The 20,463-nt window shown below is 36.7% G+C and overlaps 1 protein-coding gene across 2 annotated transcripts in view; it reads right to left on the bottom strand.

Annotated features, from left to right (window-relative positions):
- The window catches only part of alcama (activated leukocyte cell adhesion molecule a), a 252,649-nt gene that overhangs the window by 69,149 nt on the left and 163,037 nt on the right, over nucleotides 1–20,463 (bottom strand). For both annotated transcript variants that reach the window (XM_055148331.1, XM_020934550.2), the window contains exon 5: nucleotides 1,942–2,029. In XM_055148331.1, coding sequence (XP_055004306.1) covers nucleotides 1,942–2,029 — 88 coding nt within the window. The remainder of the gene's footprint in view (nucleotides 1–1,941; nucleotides 2,030–20,463) is intronic.

Here is a 20,463-nt window from a genome sequence, read left to right as displayed (position 1 = left end):
CATTTTTAACACAAACTGCATATTTAGGCTGAGTTCTCCCAAAACACTCTATTCTACCTTGTAATGTCATGCGGTAATAACATGCGCTCCACTTTGTTTTTAAACTACATACACCTTCACTAGAATCATTTGGACACTTTCAGCACTGAATTTGGTCATCTCTATGAAACGTGAGGTAAAAGGTAGCTGTTATCTTGAAAACTATCACTTCATGACATCACAATATTGAGCAGAGCATTTTGAACTTTGGAACTGTAGACTAATAATGAAGGATTATTCAAACATGTGAATGAAACAAAACACTACTCTGGGTATGTTTTTTGATGAGGTAACACCATTGTAATATGACTTAAAGCTCACAAGAGCCAATTCTGTGTAATATAAGACCTTTAAAAACAAATCAAGCACTTCCTTAATGACATTCTGCTAATGGCTTTGTTTACTTAACTCGAAATGTCTTTTATGTCTGTTTGTCAGTCTGGAGGATGCTAGCGACTATGTACATAAGTGCGCTCTTGGGCAACAACTGCTCTGTCATCAGGTTCTTGTACGTTTGTTTCTACATACCACTACAACTCCAGCTGCTACTGTTTGAAGCTCAGATTTAGTCCAATGAAAACGCAGTATCACCTTTCCTACCGCACTGAAATTTCAATCCCTCGGGGGACAAGACTACAAGACTATTGTTTAAGCTGCTGTGGCGCGCAAATGCGATATATAGAATGACGGATTGAATTTTCTTTGTGTTTTTGACAGCTGGTAAAAAAATAGCAACACTGCGTCCACCTGAGGGGAGACTCTGGACCAATGAGATATTAATAAAAACTAGAGAGGTCATAGATTTTAAAGATGAGGCAGTTGTGGTGGCCATCTTGTGAGTGGAAGAATAAACAAATAATAATAAATAAATATAATAATAAATAAATAACAAAGCCAGGAAATTTATTGATTAAAGGGTGTAAACTGACATATCTCTGTATATTTCTGGTCCTAACAATGCATCTGTCAAGACATTTTTTTCTCCAACTTATAAAAATGAATACTTAAAACCAAAGTACTGGTCCATACACTGTAAATCCAAATAAATTACCAGAACTTAAAATAACTGAGACAATCGATTGACTCAATTATTCACAATTAGTCACATATTTGCAGTTAATATGGCTCATAATTATATATATATATATATATATATATATATATATATATATATATATATATATATATATATATATATATATATATATTATATATATATATATATATTTCAGCCCGTTTGCCATTTGCCTTAATCAAATGATTATGTTGTGTAATTGCAGTTTATTTCTTCTGATAGATTTTAGTATTTATTTGCTGAAGCGCTTTGAAACTGTATTGTATTTTAGCATGTACTATATAAATTAAGTTTATTTTTAAATCATTCCTCTTTGCAGCGTTTAATTACTTAATTCTACTAAGTTTGTACCTCATTTGTGTTTTTGAGTTATGATCACTTATACCCACAAGAGTCCCCTTTAATTTAAAAAAAAAGTTAAAATTACTCAAAAAGAAGAGCATGTTTGACATAATTAAGTTAGTAGGATTATTTCTAAACTTTGAGTATATACAACTTAATCTTTTTAATTAGTTTGAACATTCGGGTTTACAGTGTATTTTATACAGAAAAAGCATATTTCTTCTTTTGTTCCCCCACATAGTATGGTAGGACACATAAATAAAGTACATGGATGATATGAATGATACAAAAAAGTCCAGTTATTGAAGTATGTAAGAGATATGCTAGTTAGCTTGAGTTGAGTTAAATCCTACAGTCACAACATGGCGGCTGTAACTGAATACTCTTACTCTAGGTTACCATGCCGACGAGCTCTCTAGCCATTTTTAATACTTAATCGCTTAATCGTTCTGTACATTTTGTGGGTGGTGTCGAAATAAACGTACCTTTATCGTCGGCTACCAGGGCCTGCCCGTTCTTCTTCCATGTGATGCTAGCTGGAGGGTTAGCATCTGCTACAACACATGTTCCCACCTAAAGAAAACAAGAGAAGAAGAAAGGCTGTGAAAACCAACTTCCAAAAACGCCTCTGCAACTGAAAAAATATATATAAATGTGTGCTATGATAAATTTAATTAGCACAGGCAGTGGAGGTGAAATAACATATTTCTATAGGCCTGACAATGACTTTTATCTATTTCTATGCAACAGTATAAATGATGTACTTGCTTCATTAACAGTGTTACCATATGGTCTTAAGATTTCTTGTTTTTGTAGTTTTGTAGACAAATGTGTTGTTTTGTATGAGAAAAAATAGTTTAAATTGCCTTACAGCCATTTGTAATCACTATATTTTCAGTTAGCCTGATCATTGATCATAAAAAGCAATAATTAACCAACACAGTTACATTAAAAGGTGGACTATGTAACTTTTTGGTTGAGGGTCTAACACCTGCTTGATTCTATAGATATATCACTGATGTGCTTAAAATGCTCCACAGTATCACATTAAACAGCTCTACATTACATTTATTCAATTATAGGTGGTTTTATAGCTCAGAAATACCTAGAAAAACAGGCCTTCTGACTGCGCCTCTCCACAGATCTGACCTGTAACTTTGGTCTGGTTTGGTCTCAGTGAAGATAAATACTAGATTTACATAGATTTTATACTAAATAGACAAAACAATAACATCTCCACAGAAAAAAGCACAGACCTAAACAATGTCTTAATGGTTTAATATTAGGGATGTAACAATATCCAAATCTCTGTACTATATTATCACGATGCACATCTCACGGTACGACATTTATTGCAATATTTTGGAGAGGCTGATATAATTGAAGACAGGACACTTTTTTGCTTTTAAAATACCTTGACAAGATTTTGATGTGAATTATTGCCATCATAATCCCAAGAATTCAAGTAAAAACATATTTCTTCATGTTGTCTGCACTGAAATGAGTCATGGGATATGTAATTCCCAATGTTTATTAGCTATTGGTACTAGAAAACAATGCATTTAAGCATTTAAGGATTTTGTAATTCGATACATTATGACAGCCCACAGTATTATTGTGAGACTTTTGACGATATGATATCACAATATTTCCGTTATTGTTACATCCCTATTTAATACATGGCTAAACCACACTTATATAAATATTCTCACTCTCTATTTCACACTAAAATGCTGCACTGATTCCAAAAAGAGAGTACAGTACTACAAATGCATCTATTTAACACAACTCCATTCAAACTAACTCGTAGCTTTGTGGTAAACCCCCATTGGTGCTGAAGAGGTCTCTGTGTTATCAGAGGCACAAACACGGGTTGTATAGAGCAGTGAATGAGAGCCTCTTTTCATCAGATCACTGTCTCTCGGATACATTTACAGAGCTGAAGGTCAAAACATCCGCCACAGACAGAGCGCGTGTGAAACAGATACAAACTCAGTCATAAGAACATTCCTCTCCCATATTCTGCTCCTCAGTGTAGAATATGGCCCACAATTACAGCTAAAACATTTTATCACAAAACACATCCTGCCGATCTAAGGACACCGAACTTCAGGAATCAAACCTCTAACCTTCAGGTCAACGAACAAGTGCTCTAACCACTGAGCCCTTGTTGTGCATTTAACAGTTCAAAGTGTCAATAAGGCTGCTTAGTGGTAGTTTTTATAATATTTGTACTTGTTTCGGGTTATTTAAAGATGCACCGTGTAACTTTACGGGTACAGGATCTACCACAAGATTGTTTGCCAGAAAGGTTTCACAACATGGCATTAAAACTGATTTACACTACTGGTCAAAAGTTTTAGAACACCACACTTTTCCATTTTTTTTTTTAAAAATTGTTTCCTGTTTACTGATGACCAAACATATTCAAAACTTTTGATTCATTTGATATAACAGCTGAACACACTCGTGACTCGTTCTTTTTACAATAGAAGTCAAATATTCTTCAGAAAGTTGCTAGAAAGTCTGTTGCAGAAGATCCCATAAATGGGTGGCATTTGTAGGTTGCTTGGTTTTCACTTTTCTGTCCAGTTCATCCCCAAACCATTTTTTTTTTTTTTTTTTTCCTGAGGTAGTTTTGGCAGAGCTTGAACTTCTGTTTTGTTCTTTTATCTTTTTTTTTTTAACCGCTGGCTGTTCAGTACCTACCTTTGTACCATTTCAAGCTCTTCATTGGACTTGCACAACTTGAATTGCAATAAATAACTGGAAAAATTAGGGTGTTCTAAAACTTTTGACTGATAGTGTATGTTGCATTTAATCAATTACAAGTGTTTTAATGCTCAAAAAATACATTAATTCCTATAGTAATTCCACAGATTTGACCTGTTACTTGGCCTGGAGGGATTGTGGGCTTGTCTCCATAGAAACAGATAAGTGTAATGCCATACTGTGGAATATTACAGACAAAGCAACAACATCTCCATGGAGAAAAGCATTTGACGGATGCTCCACCTCAAAAGTAACACAATGCACATTTAAGTTACAGCTATAATTTCTTCCTCCACTCGCTCTGAGCTTTAGAATTAGCAATTTGACACAATTTGCCAAAATCTGAGTCTGCCTCCCCTCAAAACTGAGAAGAAAACCGGCTACAATCACAACATTCCACATTTCATATTGTCCCCATGTCAAGATACCTCACCAGTTATATGATATGGCACGGATGGACTCACAACAGCCATTAGTCCATAAAAACATGTGAATTCAGAATGCCCGACAAATACTGTATGCAAACTAGAGCTGTTTAAGTGTCAGGAGGAAAATAAATGTTGTCACTGAGTAGGATTTTTGGAATAGCTTCGGGGTAAAATGGAGGAGTACGTGGCCAACTTGCTCTCACTACTCCCTGTCAGCTTGTGTGGATCTATTTTAGTGAAACCCAGAGAGGGAGGGAGTAATAAAAGTACAAGAGCCACTGTGCCAGAGACTCAATCTTACAGCTACTACAGCACTGTACTTTAGTGAGCAAGAGATACAATGGCATGGGGCATTTTTGAAAGAGTATGTGGAAATGTGTCTTATTCACATGGGTTATCAACAATGTCTAGTTCATGTCTAAATAAAAGTGATAAATAAAGACAGTTTTCTTGTCCTTCTGGCTGTGAATTGTCCGAACTGACCATTTAGTATTTTTTTACAGCAAACTTTGAGATACTAGACCTTTAAAAATCCATTATCAAACATTTTAGTGTGTCCCATTTTGGATCTGAGCCTGAATAAAGTCACAGTGGTCCAGATATATCTGAGCAAAATGCAGCTATTTCAGGATCAGAGAATGTTGTACTGCCAGTGTTAATGAAATTCACAGATAGAATTTGCCTCAGACATAGTAACATAATACACTGAAGAATAATAGTAAAATGTTGAGACACAATTTGTAGCGTGAAAGTACAAAGGAACAACAATCTCTTACACGTAGCTTTAAAAATATATGTGATAAATATGTGTTTAATATCACACGGATAATTTCCCATAAAAGCTTAATGTTCATATGTGTATTAGGGTGTGTTCACACTTCTTTTTAGGTCCTAGTTTAAGCCCAAATGTAGGCTTGGTTTAGTCTGTTCCAGTACTAGTTTAGTCCCAATTTTTATGTAATGTGATGTAATATTAAATGACAATGACAAATCAGACTGATATAGGGCTTTCTTGGACACACAAAAACACTTTACAGGACACTATATGCACTGCCCTCAGACAGACTGACGGAAGCGAGGCTGCCAGTCTGCCTCATCGACCACCATCAATCATTCACACCACTCTCATTCTAGCCAATGTGGGTGCAGTGTCTTGCTTAAGGACTTGCTGCTAGCGCCCTACTGTGGCACCTGGAATTCCCAGCGGTTTCCCACCCAAGTACTAACCAGGCCCGCCTTTGCTGAGCTTCTGAAATCTGATGAGATCAGTCTTTGGCAAGTTACCATGGCCATGAATATGTGGTCGCACCCGTACACACCCATTATTTTGAGTTATTATATTTACACATTACATTTTATTAAAGGGCCTTAACTTTGCTTCCATGTATTTCAGTTAAATTTGCCTTGTTCACTGTCTACTGTCTAGATCTAATTCTAAAGATTTATTGTGTCCAAGAATCAGGAAGTGTGTGGTTAGCATGTGACAGCAAATTTGTTATGAAAAGCCCATTCTAAACTCATTATGATGAATAATTAGGATGCTCGGAAAGCAGAAGGTGAACAAGGAATAACTTTAAACCACTGCAAACTGTTTAAATGGTGTAAACTGTAGCTATTAACTTGAAACCTACCACTGCATGACATCACAAGGCTGAATGGAGCATTTTGAGCTTTGGAGAGGTAGACAGACTAATAATAATGGACTTCTCAAACATGTGTTATTGAAACAAAACACAGCTCCGGGTATGTTATTCATCAGTTAACAACATTATAACATGACTTAAAGCGCACAAGAGTACTATATTCATACACAATCGTTCAGAGTGAGCACATGGTCGCATGACTCTGCTGCTGGCTCTGTGTGTAACTGATCTATTGACCTTAGCTGTGAGACTCCATTGGCCCTGTGTCCTGTGCAGCTCATTGTGTCCACAGTCTGTAAGTCTTAAACATATTTACTCAGGAGATGACTCTGGAAAAGAAGGAACGCTGATGTGAATCCCTCTGCTTTGATCCTTAGACAAGCAGTCCATTGACACTCGGGTCCTGTGTCAACCTCTGCCATTTTCCTTTCGCTGGCGTCTGATAATGAGCGGGTCTGAATGATAAATTACACTGGTACAGAGAGTATCTATATCCAGTCTGTCAGTGCAGGCTCTGGCACTTGTCAATAACCATGTTTCTGCTATTTAGTCTCAATGTAACTGGATACTTTTAAGCATATGTCACTATGAAAATTGTCCTTCTCTAATTTCAATTTCTTTTAGAGTACTAGAAAAGAAAAAGAGTAACTAAGTAGTAATATGTGTGTATGTGTAGTAACATGTAGTTGCATTATGTGAAATCTGACCTGTTTAAAAGGCCTCATAGGGAATTAGCCTATATGCTGTTGTGTTAATCCAGGGGTCACCAAACTTTTTTCTTTGGGGGCCACATTATTGCCCCTGACTGTGATGGGGGACCAGGGTCGGGTAGGCCGTATAATAGAATTTTATGACCCAGACGAAGCAGATTATTTTCTTTGAAAACCGCCACACTTTCTTTATTAGACAAACTGCACGGTCCGTACACTGAACAAAAAAATAATCGGTAGTCCACTGTTCTCTGAAAACTCGGCATGCTCTGTCTCTGTTTTCGTACTTTAACACTAGTCATTTTGCTGTCCTTAACTGCACTACAGAACTCTGCGCATGTGTTGACTGTCACTGTTTGATCTCGAGCTTGTCAGGTGATGAAAATTCAGCGGCAAATTTAAATATAAATATAAATACTTCATATAAATATACATTTTTAATTGAACAAATCAAAAAAATACAAGAGGCAGACGTGTTGTTATTTTCCAAAAAGTAATTTAAAAAAATAGGTCATTGCAACTTTTGAGGATTGCCTCATGGGGCCAGTTCAAGTGGTGGGGGACAGAGGGGCTGGGGTCAGGTCAAAGGAGTGTGGAGGGCTGGAGTTCGCCTGAGGGCCTTAGTTTGATGACCCCTGTGTTAATCCATGTTGAATCTGTCCCTATCACATAAATTTAAAAGTGCATTATGTAACTTTTTGGTTGGGAGTCCATCACCTGCTTGTTTCTATGGATATGTCATTGCTCTGCCTGGAATGTTCCACAGTATAACATAAAACAGCTCTTACATTTCTTTAATTAGAGGTGGTTTTATAGCTCAAAAATACCTAGAAAAGCAGGAGTTCTGACTGTGAGTGGGGTTGCCTCTCCACAGAGCTGACCTAAAATGTCTCATTGAAGATGGAAAGGTTAAATACCATACTGTGAAACATTCCAGACAAAGCAATAACAACTCCACGGAGAAAAGTATCTGACGACCCTCCACCTTATACACCTTTATATTTAAATTATACAAAATATGCTAGTATGCTGAACTCCTGCTGGTTTGTTCATTTTTGGCTCCATTTTAATTCAAAAAATTAAACTAACTCCAGTTTGGGAACCACTGCATAAAGGTCCGTTCAGACTGTGGTGTCAAAAAACGCCCTGGACGCCTCTATTTAGATGCCTTTGCATTTGAGTTTAGACACCCCCAACACACATCTTGGATGCCGTGGACGAATGGGAGAAAAATAATTGATGCGCGTCCATTGCCCTGGAAACAAGTGCCATTTCCCAATATTTTCCTGGTTTAGTCCTGGTTTAGTCCTGGTTTACTCCTGGTTTACTCCTGGTCCAGTTCTGGTTTAGTCCTGGTTCAGTCCTGATCTAGTCCTGGTTCAGTCCTGGTTCAGTCCTGGTTGACTCCTGGTTTAGTCCTAGTCCAGTCCTGGTGTAGACCTGGTGATCGGCTCAGTGGTTGTGGCGTGTATATATTTATACTCCGCTAATGTTTGTGGATTCCTGAATCTTCCTCTTTCTTCTTCTTCTTCTGGACAATAACATCGTTACGTCACTGGATAGTCATCCCTGATTGGTTGACGCCAGATTCGTGCCACGCTGACACTTGAAGAAAAACACAGGATGCCCAAGACGTGCGTCCACATAGACTTTGCATATAAACTGGACGCCTTGACACCCCAGTCTGAATGGGCCTTAAGAGTACGTTTACTTAGTGGGCTGTGGTCCTTTAGTGATTTGATGTTTTTATTATTTATATTATTCTGTTTGTTTTATTAAGGTTTATATGCACATGTCATAAAGAAGACAGCACAGAGAAGTTTTGTATTTAAGTCACTCTGAGTTTGGCATTTTGGACGTTACTGAACAGCTGAATGCTTTCTCCCTTACGTACGAGCTGTTTACTTCTCTGTATATAATGGTTTATTATATAGCGAGGTCATAATAATTTTGAAAGTTTTTGTCAGCGCCGCACTGCTCCCTCCTTTAATAGATTCATCAATGCACGGGGCATATCTTTAATCGATTCTTTGGTTGACTACAGCTCCAGAGCACAGCGGCCTCTCCCTCCTCTGCTCATACATTAGCTAAGCAGGGTGTAAAACTGCCATAAATAGAATTATGGCATGGCTTTATTGTTTCAGGGCCAACAGTGCATCACTTTTCCAACTGTAAACAACGTATGGCCTATGCTGAGTTATGAGTCAAAGATACAAATGCTACGAGTTACATGAGTTAATTAAAGTGATCGTCAACGCCCCATAAGGACTAAGCAGGCTATGTACCCCCATGATAAATCCAAACGCAGACTTATTGTTTCGACTCTGGGCCTATTCAGCACTGTATCTGCTCTGTTTTTTTTTCCGCTGCTGGCCATTTTCTCATAACTCCCTCGTCCATCACAGTGCAGTTGAAAATGCCATTAGGTCGCAGGGAGATGGGGAGTGCCTTCAAACAAAATGCATGCTGGGTGATTTTTCTGGCTCCAAAACAAAGGGAGGAGGGAGTGGGGAGGAGGGCGATGGATGCGATAGTTGAGAGAGTGACAGTGATTAAAGATGTCTACAGGTAAGAGCATTAGGTGGTGTAGAGCTGTGCAGTCAGTGGGACATAGGTCTGTGACAGGCTTCTGCTGGTTAAGAGTGGGTGAGCTGAATCCTCAGTCTTACTCTGTACAAACAGTAAAGTGAGTTTCATATACACTATATAAGAGCGAACAGGGCCTCACTTTCTATTCTTAGTGAGAGTCTGTATATGAGGCATCACTAACAGTAAAACCTAGTCTAACCTTTACATATATTATGCTTAATGTTGTGCTTACGTGCTTTTGTCTGAATATAAGACAGATGTACAATAGAGGTATACTATATTGCTGTTTTCCATATTTTAGCAGAGGTGGAAGGTAACCATGTACAAAAGTAAAAAAGTTTCTAGTTTACTGAAGTAAATTTTACAGTGGATGCATTTTACTTTTACTTTACTACATTTGAGATCATGCTTCTGTACTTTCTACTCCACTACATTTTAGATCTGAACCGAAAAGTAAAAAGGACTTTGAAATGGCTGAGAGTTTTTTTTAGCATATTTAATTTGCATCTCCATCCCACTTTGAGCAAACCAAATACATAAAAACAGCAAAAAAAAGTGTATAAAATCAATGGAATCACTTAAAATTAGCTAAATTCTTTATCAAAATCACAATCACTACATTTCATCCTTCAATCTCTACAAAATACTTTTACTTTTTACTTTAATACCTTTATTTAAGTCGATTTTTTTCATTTGATACTTTTACTTGAATAACTTTTTGCCCCCATATTTGTACTTATACTAAAGCAACAAAACTGAGTACTTCATCCACCACTGTATTTTAGTATGTGATTATATCGTCCTTTCAAACAAGCAGATAGTTTTTCAGATTCAGATTCAGAAAACTGTATTGTCCCAGTGTGCACTCCTTTTACAGCACTGTCAGAGCAGTTCTCACCTTCACATAACAATACACTACAACAATATATCATAATGTGAATAAAAACACTTCCATCAGAGTTGAGTCATTTAATAGCAGAACGCACGAAAGAATAGGCCTGTCATGATAATTACTATTTTGACTTATTGTTCAATATATGAGAGACGGAACAATATTTCTTTGGGATCAGTATTTATTGTGTATTTTTTCTTTGTACTACGGGGGATGTGTTGGTTATGTTTTTTATCTATATGATCATATTTGAGCTGTAGAAGGTTGAATGACTCACTACAGATGCAAACTAAGTACAAATGGGTTTCATTCTGCTAATTATTTGTTACAGTCATGTTTTTTGTTTTTTTTTTAATTTTGTAGATATTAAAAAGATATTAAAATATTTTCATGGTATAAACTAGGGCCTGACCGACTTTTTTGGATACAATTGGAAACCAATAAAACAAGCTTTGGAGCTGCCGATAGCCGATAAAACAGTCGATATATTTAGTGATGTAAAAATTAACTTTACATCTCCTTTTCATTATAAAACTTAGGTGTGGCTTTATGGGATTTTAAATTGGGGTTGTTATTTTGCCTCTTTACAGTCATTTTTAAAAACAGTAAGTTGTAAGTAAGTAAGTAAAAATGGCATTTTTGTATGACATTCTTGCTTGTAAACAAAGTAAGTAAACTACCGCTTAGCCTTTAGCAGTTATCCTAAATGCGGGTGCACAGTGGTAATTAATTATATGCCTAAATGCCGATCATTCACACCTCTATTCATGGGTCATTTGCATATCAATTCAGGCCCAGTAGCATGTGTACAGACAATATAGTCACTTTACAGTAGACCAGTGTAAGAGAAAAGAGACTGTTTATGTGTGGTATTTTGCAGCCACTTAGAGCTAAACAATGAGGAATAATGAAAAGTAGCTTTAAAACCGACACATTTGACACTCACATAGGCTCCTCTCAGATCACAAGTCTTCACAAATAAGTGTCCTTGTAATCCTGACTCAAAAAGATCGTCCATAAACAGAATATAATCCAGCATGTTGACAGCATCTGTGTGTGTCCTCTGCTCCGCACTCACAACAAAACAAGCAGTAGTTTTGCTGCTGGCCCAAACTGTGCTGAAGTAAACTTTTATTTACACCCAGTATCAGACTACAAAAGCATTTAAAGCTAGCGTGTCAGTGTTGCCTCGGCAGAGAATGAGATTACTCAGGTGTAAGCAAGAACACATGAGTCATGTGACTCTGTGGGGGTGCATTCAGGGGCAGTACGGCGTCACAGACACAGACATATTACTAATCTAATACATATTAATGCGGTGCCACATATTAGAACATTTATCTCTGAGTAAATTTAATAAAATTTACACAATATAGAGTCTAAGCTTTATAAGGACGTATAACATGCCCACGTGTATTATTGACAAATATCGGCTAGATTTAAGTGCCCTTATCTGCCGGTAATATCAGCCAACTGATATATTGGTTGGGCCCTAGTGTAAACCTGCTTTAAAGTTATTGTGTGGCATAAAGTAAGTTTCAAAATTATTGTTTATCATCTATATTTACTTCATTAATACAACACACATTAACATTTGTTATTGGGACACTCCTGTGAAAGAATTACAGAAGTGATTTGTCTTCCATACCAAACGAACGCCCTGTAGGCATCATGGCAAAGTCAGGAGCCAGAGGATTTAGGGGCTGAGCCAAGAGACTCTTTGCTTTGCTCAGCACCTGCTCCTCCCACAGAGAATGCAGCTCTCTCATTTCAAATAGTTTTTTGTTTGTGTGTGTTTTTTCCATGATAATTGCATAAAAATATACAAAAGGAAATCCCAGCATGTGAAACCTCATTTTAATCGTCACTGCAAGGTCCTTGAACAAAATGATCTCAAACAAAACAGAGAAGTAGTAAACAGCCTCTTCATACATGAAAAGTCAAATTACACGGTCAGTCCCAAAAATTTAAGGGCCCATATTATGCTATTTTCTGATCTATGTTATACTAGTAATGTTGTTTCCTCATCTAAAACAGACCTGGAGTTGTGTTTTTTTTTCATTCACACATGTTTAACACTCAAACTCTGCATATTTAGGCTGAGACAGTTACTCCTTGTGATGTCATGTAATGCAGAAAGTGCTCAACTGTGTTTTTAAAGTCCATACACCTTCACTAGAATCATTTGGGTGATTTTAGCCCTGAAATTGCCAGTCTCTACTAAACAAAAACGTAAAAGGTAGACGTTAACTTGAAAACTACCACTTCATGACATCCCAAGATGGAACAGAGCATTTTGAGCTTCAGAGATGCAGACAGAGTAATGACCGGATTACACAATTACTCACGTGTCAGGGAAACAAAACACAACTCCATGTATGTTTTTAATGAGGTAGCAGAATTATAAAATGACTAAAAGCTCACAGGAGTCAGTTTTGCATAATATAGGACCTTTAAGATTATTCGCTCCATGAATTATCCTTGCTACTATGGTCCAAACATCTTCATAATACTAATGAAATAATAATTAGAAATAAAATAGTTAGAATTGCAAAATTGGACTGAGAGATTAATTGACTAAATGACGAAAGGCGTACAGCTCTGCTCGCTATACACTCTAACAACAAAAATCACCATATTGGCAATAGCAATGTTTCCTGCCCAAATCTCATTAAATATTATAGGCTTATATTGCAGAGCCTGACAACGGGGACACTGTGAAAAAAATCCTGACGACTACCAATGAAGACTTCTTTTTTGGCTATGCTCCATTATGTTTATGTTTATGTCTTGTTCAACAATATTTTTATAGCCATAGTCATGCACTTTACTTTATTGGGATTATGCAACTGAACCACAGCAGAAAGGAGAAGGCGGAGTGTGATTGTTACCGCATCAAACACATACCTGGAGTTGTGTATTGTTTCATTCACAGGTGTTTGAGTAACCCTTTATTAGTTATTCATCTGTCTCCATCTCCAAAGCACAACATGCACCACCATCCATCAGAGGTGGGACTAATTATTGTTTTGCAAGTCTCAAGTAAGTCTCACGTCTTTGACCTCAAGTCCGAGTCAAGTCCCAAGTCACAGTCTCAAAAGTCCAAGTCGAGTCACGAGTCACTGCCTCAATAGTCTGTCTAGTCCAAGTCATCTGTTTTGAGCTTCAAGTCATTTCAAGTCTTTAACCCAAAGTAGATTTTTGCAGTTTATATGAATTTTAAACAAAATTGTACTTAAAAATTCATGGTATAATTATATAAATATTTATATAAGAGGTACTCTGCACTGAAATGGAAAGGATCATGTTCTCTGCAATTCACTCTGCTTTAATACATTGTACTGTACTGTACTGTAGATTACTGTAGTACATTTGAGGACACCATATCACTGTACTTCAGTTTCATCCAAAGTAGCAAACAGAAGTGGGAGGGACATGTTCCAGTTTGTTCCTAAAATTAAGCACCGCATTTATCAACTGTAAAGAGAAAAGTATTTTCTAAAAACATACCTTTTATTAGAAGCGTCAAGTCTTCTCAAGGCACAGGTCTCAAGTCCAAGTCAAGTCCCAACTCACCGATCTTCAAGTCCAAGTCAAGTCCCAAGTCTGAGTCCAAGTTGAGTCCCAAGTCTTATTTTATCAAGTCAAGCCTCAAGTCCTAAAAATAGTGACACAAGTCTGACTAAAGTCCATGTCACAATTTGCAAGTCCCCACCTCTGACATCCATCTACCTTGCGATGTCATGAAGCAGTAGTTTTCAGCTCTTCAGCAAGTTAACAGCTATCGTTTATCTTCAGAGATTGGAAATTCCACGGCTGAAATTACCCAAACGAGTCTAGTGATGGTGTATGGAGTTAAAAAAACACAGTGGAGTAGAGTGTTTTCTGTTTGAGAGAACAACTCAGCCCAAATAAGCAGGATTTGTGCGTTAAACATGTGTGACTGAAACAAAACACAAATCCAGGTATGATTTTTGATGAGCAAACATTATTAAAAAATCAGTGTATCATTCGTTTATTAATTTTTCAATATAAAACCAAAAATAAGAAAACAAAAAAACAACGGTTTTCTTCATTATATGTCTCCAAAACCAAAATGAAAAAACAGATAATGATTCATTTTTTCAGTTTTCGATTTTGTGTTTAAATGAATAATGGGAAAATATAGGAAAAGGAAAAGTTTTCTTAAACTGAGTGCCGGACTTCTGCGCTGCATATGGACTGAACCAGATCTGAACTTCCGGTCTGGTCCTGGACCTGGTTTAGTCCTGTTTTAGTCCTGGTTCAGTCCATATGTGGTGCAAAAGTCCGGCATCGCAGTTTAAGTCATGGAAACGGGAAACGGCTGTTATCCATTTTTTCGATTATTCATTTAAACACAAAATCAAAAACTGAAAAAAAAAAAAAAAAGTCGTTATACGTTTTTACATTTTGGTTTTGGTGACAAATAATGAAGAAAATAATTGAATAAATATAAGAAATAGTTTTCTTATTTTTGGTTTTATATTGAAAAACGAATGAACGAATGATACACAGATTTCTATAACATAGATCAGAAATAGCGTAATATGAGCCCTTTAATTGTTGCACAAGGCATGTATTTAGTCCACTAAGGATTTTTTCAGTCGGCTGCTGCTTCTGTAACTCCGGCGGTATCCTATATAACTGTGCGTTATGTTTTTGTTCATTTTCTTCTCTTCTCTATTCTTCTTCTACTCCCGCTGTGGTCTGGTCTTAATATAGGGCCCTGTTGTTTAACTCTGGGGCAGTTGGAGGAGAAAAAATCACTTCGTCTCACCGTCTGATTCAGATAACACAAAACCCCTCCATAGCCATTCATCCTGCGCAAGTCCTCACAAATACAGCGAGCTTTTAACATATGTCTCTTCATACGCCAGCAATCCTCCTTTAAATCACCAACCAGCCACTCAGCGCTGTGTCCTATACGTTCTCATTCGGGGGGAAATGCAGTGCCTCGCGAATAACAAATTATCCAGAATTCCTTGTAAAACAGCCTCCCTTCTCATCCTCCATCTTATATAACATTTATCTCCAGGCAACGAGGTGGAAAATAATGCCGCAGTGTTTTGTTCGCAAATAATTAGATACAGGTAAATTTGGATCTTCTAATAAGCACGGTGTAGACATTGTGGAGTAGAGAATGCTGTCTCTGCTAAAATGAGCCGGTGAAGTAAGCATTTTAGTTTCATAATGTTCAGTTACAATTATGGAGTTTACTCAGATACAACTTTTTCATAACATTTTACTTCTCTGATTGAGTAATATCTTGACATTGTAACAACATTCTTTAGGGATGTAGTAATAACCGAAATGTCATGATATCGTATTGTCAAAAATCTCACAATAATATCGTGGACTGTCGCAATATATTGAATTAAAAGTTTCTTCACTTAAATGCATGGTTTTATAGAAGCAATGGGAACTACATATCCCATGGTTCATTTCAGTGCAGAGAACAAGAAGAGATATGTTTTTTACTTGAATTCTTGGGATTATGACGTAAATAATTCACACCAAAATCTTGTCAAGGTATTTTAAAAGCAAAAAAGTGTCCCATCTACAATTATATGAGCCTCTTCAAAATATTGCAATAAATATCGTACTGTGAAATGCATATCGTGATAATATCGTACAGTGAGATTTGGATATCATTACATCCTTAACATTCTTACTTAAAGGGCCCATATTCTGCTATTTTATGTCATAATGTTGTCTCCTTATCACAATCATACCTTGGAGTTGTGTTTTGTTTCATTCACACATGTTTAACACACAATCCCTGCATATTTAGGCTGAGTTCTTCTCTCAAACTGAAAACATGTCGTTCCACCTTGTGATGTCATGTGGTAATACAAGAAGTGCTCCACTGTTTCTTTAAACTCCATACACCTTCACTAGAATCATTTGGATTATGTCAGCCATGGATTTGTCAATCTCTCTGAACAAATGGTAAAAGGTAGCTGCTAACCTGAAAATTACAGCTTCATGACATCACAAGGTGGAACAGAGCATGTTGAGCTTTGCAGATGATCAATCAGATGCTATTGTTTTCAAGGTTTTGTTGTTTTCAGTGTGTCGGGTGAAGTCTTGTGTGCATATTAAAGACGTGAGTAGTGGTTTAAAAAATGCACACATATACCTCAACATGTTTGCAAGTTTTGAAGTTGTTAGCAATAACAGATTATAGAAAATGTGTGTTTAAGAGCCAATTAGATGTTAGGAAATGCTAAGTGCCAGGTGCTAAGAGCCAGCTAACGACCCGGGATTATTACGGAGCTATTATCCCTTGTTTCTGACGTGTGTGTTTGTATTTATAGAGTATATTATCATTTATATTTTTTACCCTCTGTTTGTATGTTTCAGGACTACACACACATACAAACACACGCCCACACAAAGTTCAACGTTTTCAATAAAAGTCATAAAACGTCATCATCTCTTATCGTGCATTCTTACCGATGCCCCCTGGTGGTTTCAACAGTTATAAGCCACACAACGAGCGCTCCCCACAACACAGGATTACTCAAACATGTGTGAATGAAACAAACCCAACTCCAGGTATGTTTTTGAGGAGGTGACTGCATTATAACTTGACTAACCTTAAACTCATTTGACTCATTTGTGAAATATAGGACCCTTAAGTAAAAGCTTTGGTTACTCTTCCTACCTGTGAGAATAAGGGACAAAAGCTTTATGTTAACAATATTAAATTAGGTTTTAATTTTTTTACATATCCTTTGAAATACTAGATGTTTTGTCCTTTTAATTTCAATAACTTATAAAAGAATGAGAACTTCGCACATCAATTACTTGAGAAGGGTGCGTTGGAGGAGACGGAGCAGCCCAAGAACATAGAGAAAAATCCCGCACACCATCTTACTTGCAAATAGTGCGATTTATTAGGACAAACTGTGCAACGTTTTGGCACTAGGCCTTTTCTCTTATTTTTCTCTTATTTTTCTATTATTGTTCAATTTTTTTCTATCATTCAATTTTTCTATTATTGATTTTTCTACTATGATTAATATTTCATCATTATTATTATTGCAGTGTATATTAACTGTCTTTGTTTTTTGAATTATGGTGTTTTGGGTTCACTGTTTCTTTATGACCTGTCACCCCTGGGTGCTTGCCACACCCTATTTCAGATGGCCACCTGAGCTCTCATTCTGTTTGCCTGATGAAGGCCTAGTGCCAAAACATTGCACGGTTTGTCCTAATAAATCTCACTATTTGCAAGTAAGGTGTGCAGGATTTTTCTCTAATTTCAGTAACTTAGAAATGATGAATCCTGTGTTACGCTCAGGAAGCTGAGTAGTTACCTCCCTAAATATGTTTTGTAGGATGTAACAATAACCGAAATATCATGATATCGTATCGTTAAACTTCTCACAATAATATCATGGACCATCAAAATATAATGAATTACAAGTATCTTTCTTAAATTAAGAGTTATGGTGCAGAAATAGCTAATAGACCATGATTCTTTGCTCCATTTCATTGCAGACTACATGAAGAAATAACAGTTCTACGCACTTTTAAGTCTTAATTCTTTAAATTAAGTCTCGTCAAGGCATTTTAAGAGGAAGAAGTAGCATATTAACAGTTTTGTTAGGCTCCACAAAATATCGCAATAAATATTGTACCAAGAGATTTGGATATTGTTACATTCCTAATCGTGAGTCTCCCCACCATATTGTGAGCTTTCCCAAGATATCGCAATAAATATCGTACCATGAGTTTCATACCGTGACGATATGCATGGTGAGACTTTGATATTGTTACACCCCTAATGTTTTCTTCTTTCCTATATCACCACTTTGTACTTCTACTTGACTAATACCATTTAGAAGTAACTTTACTCTGACATGAATACAATTTTGGCTACACCTGTGGAAATAAACAACATAGAAATGAAAAACATATTTTGTGGGCCGTGCTGTCTCTCTGTCTCTTTCAGTCAATTAGCCACAGCCACGAGAAGCAACAAGCAGAAACTCAAAACAAATCACCAATTCATAAACAGCATTCGGACTGGGATGAATAAAGGCAGATCTGGGACCACTGGCGACTGCAGGGCGAGGTGCATGAAATGTCAAGGTGTGAATACATATAGTGCACTTGGCATTTAATAGTGAGTCTAAAAGTTCAAATAAATATGAGATATAAATTATGATAGACTGGCCTTCACTTTACTTGTGCTTCATTTGAATTTCATATCATAGATTCGTAAATGGTTAATGGTCACACTTGTATATGGCAACTCATGAGTCCAGTGCTTAAAGGGGCCATATTACACTATTTTCAGGTCTATATTATACAGTCAAGTTATTTCCTCATCAAAAACATACCTGGAGTTGTGTTTTGTTTAATTTACATTTACTGAACACACAAACCCTGCAAATTTCTTCTCTCACACTCAAAACACTTCATGGCCTCACAAGGTGGAACAAAGCATTCTGAGCTTTAGAGATGCTGACAGACTAATAAAAAAGGGTTACTGAAACATGTGTGAATGAAACAAAACTCCAGATTTTGATTTCTTAAAAAAAATCAATAAGCAAATCTGCGTGCTTTCAAGCCCAACATTCGCTGCGGAGTATTTTCAGAAATAAAAAACTATGAGAATGTGAGGCAAGACGATCAAATATCCTAACGACATAAGTAGTAAAGCTCTCTATGTGCTATATAAATCCTACGATGTGAGCACAGTCCAACTATTGACTCACAGAGCTTTGAAGAAATCACAAGATCTGTTACTAAGGCCACTGGCGTACTGAGAGGGGATGTGGAGTCCCTATCTTTAGTCCGGTCTCAAATAGGCCCGCAGCAGACAAGTTAGCAGAGAATAGGGCTCCAAGATTCATCGTGATCCGAAATTGCAGTTTGAATGGACGCAATTAGCAAATTGTGAGGGCTGCAATTTCTGTAGTACCCTAATTTCCTCCACAAACAATGAAAACGTGTCTACTCTACACTATAATGATGGATAACCTTGAAGTTTAGATCTGTACAAGCATTTGTAATATTTGTCATATTTCAGTATTTTGTCAGTGCTTGTAAGACAAAATTACAATTATATGTCAATTTCAACCCAAAAAAGACCACAATAAACTACAAATAACAAGACAATTTTGCTTCAAGTTCAGTTAAAGGTGAATTGCGCAGCTTTTTTAATGGACCACCTGTCACCATATGTTACTGTTTTGTCCAGAATGTTCCACAGTATGGCATCTGAGTGTATCTATCAAGCAGTTATTTAATCAGTGGTGTTTCATTGCACAAAATACCATGAAATATATGCAATCTTACTATGAGAGGGCTTGCCTCTCCATAGATCTGACCTGTAACATGGCCTATACAACATATAACTAAGGAATATTTTAGAACATTTTAGGTAAATCAATCAATAAAAAACAACCAAAGGGCATTATATTCTCTAGAAAAGTTACACAGTGCACCTTTAAGCAGTATATTAGAACTTTATTACGTCAAATTGTATTTTGCGTTTCATGTATTTTATTGAAATTAAAGCTAATTTAGACAAGCTGAGGCATGCCACAGTGGGACTTAAGTGAGACAGGTTCTTTAACTTCTCACAGCAATGCAGTATTTTCAAGGTTATCCGACGGGAACAATCTTTTAACATCTTCAACTGTCATATTTGAAAATCAATAAAACCTAAAAGTATATGAGATACTGTCAAAAATACAGACATCTGGACTCTTAATTCACTGTATATAGTTCTTGACTTGTTGCAAACACAATTTTCTCAGTTAAAGTGGGACTAAACACTTAAACTCCACCCACAATCATAATTTGAATAGAGCCGCTAAACTGGCCAGTGCCTGGAGGACTAAAAGGGCGAGTGAGTGGGCGGGGACTATACATATAAGGAACAGTGTGATTCGTCTAACAAGTATATAGATGTAAAACTCTGTCATTACACCCA

This window comes from Boleophthalmus pectinirostris, unplaced genomic scaffold (genome assembly GCF_026225935.1).
Source record: "Boleophthalmus pectinirostris isolate CB_2022bp ecotype Guang Dong unplaced genomic scaffold, ASM2622593v1 HiC_scaffold_12, whole genome shotgun sequence".
In the NCBI taxonomy this organism is placed as follows: Eukaryota; Metazoa; Chordata; class Actinopteri; order Gobiiformes; family Gobiidae; genus Boleophthalmus; species Boleophthalmus pectinirostris.
The sequence above is the reverse complement of the archived record's forward strand: the minus strand, read 5'-3'. Positions and strand labels throughout refer to the sequence as shown.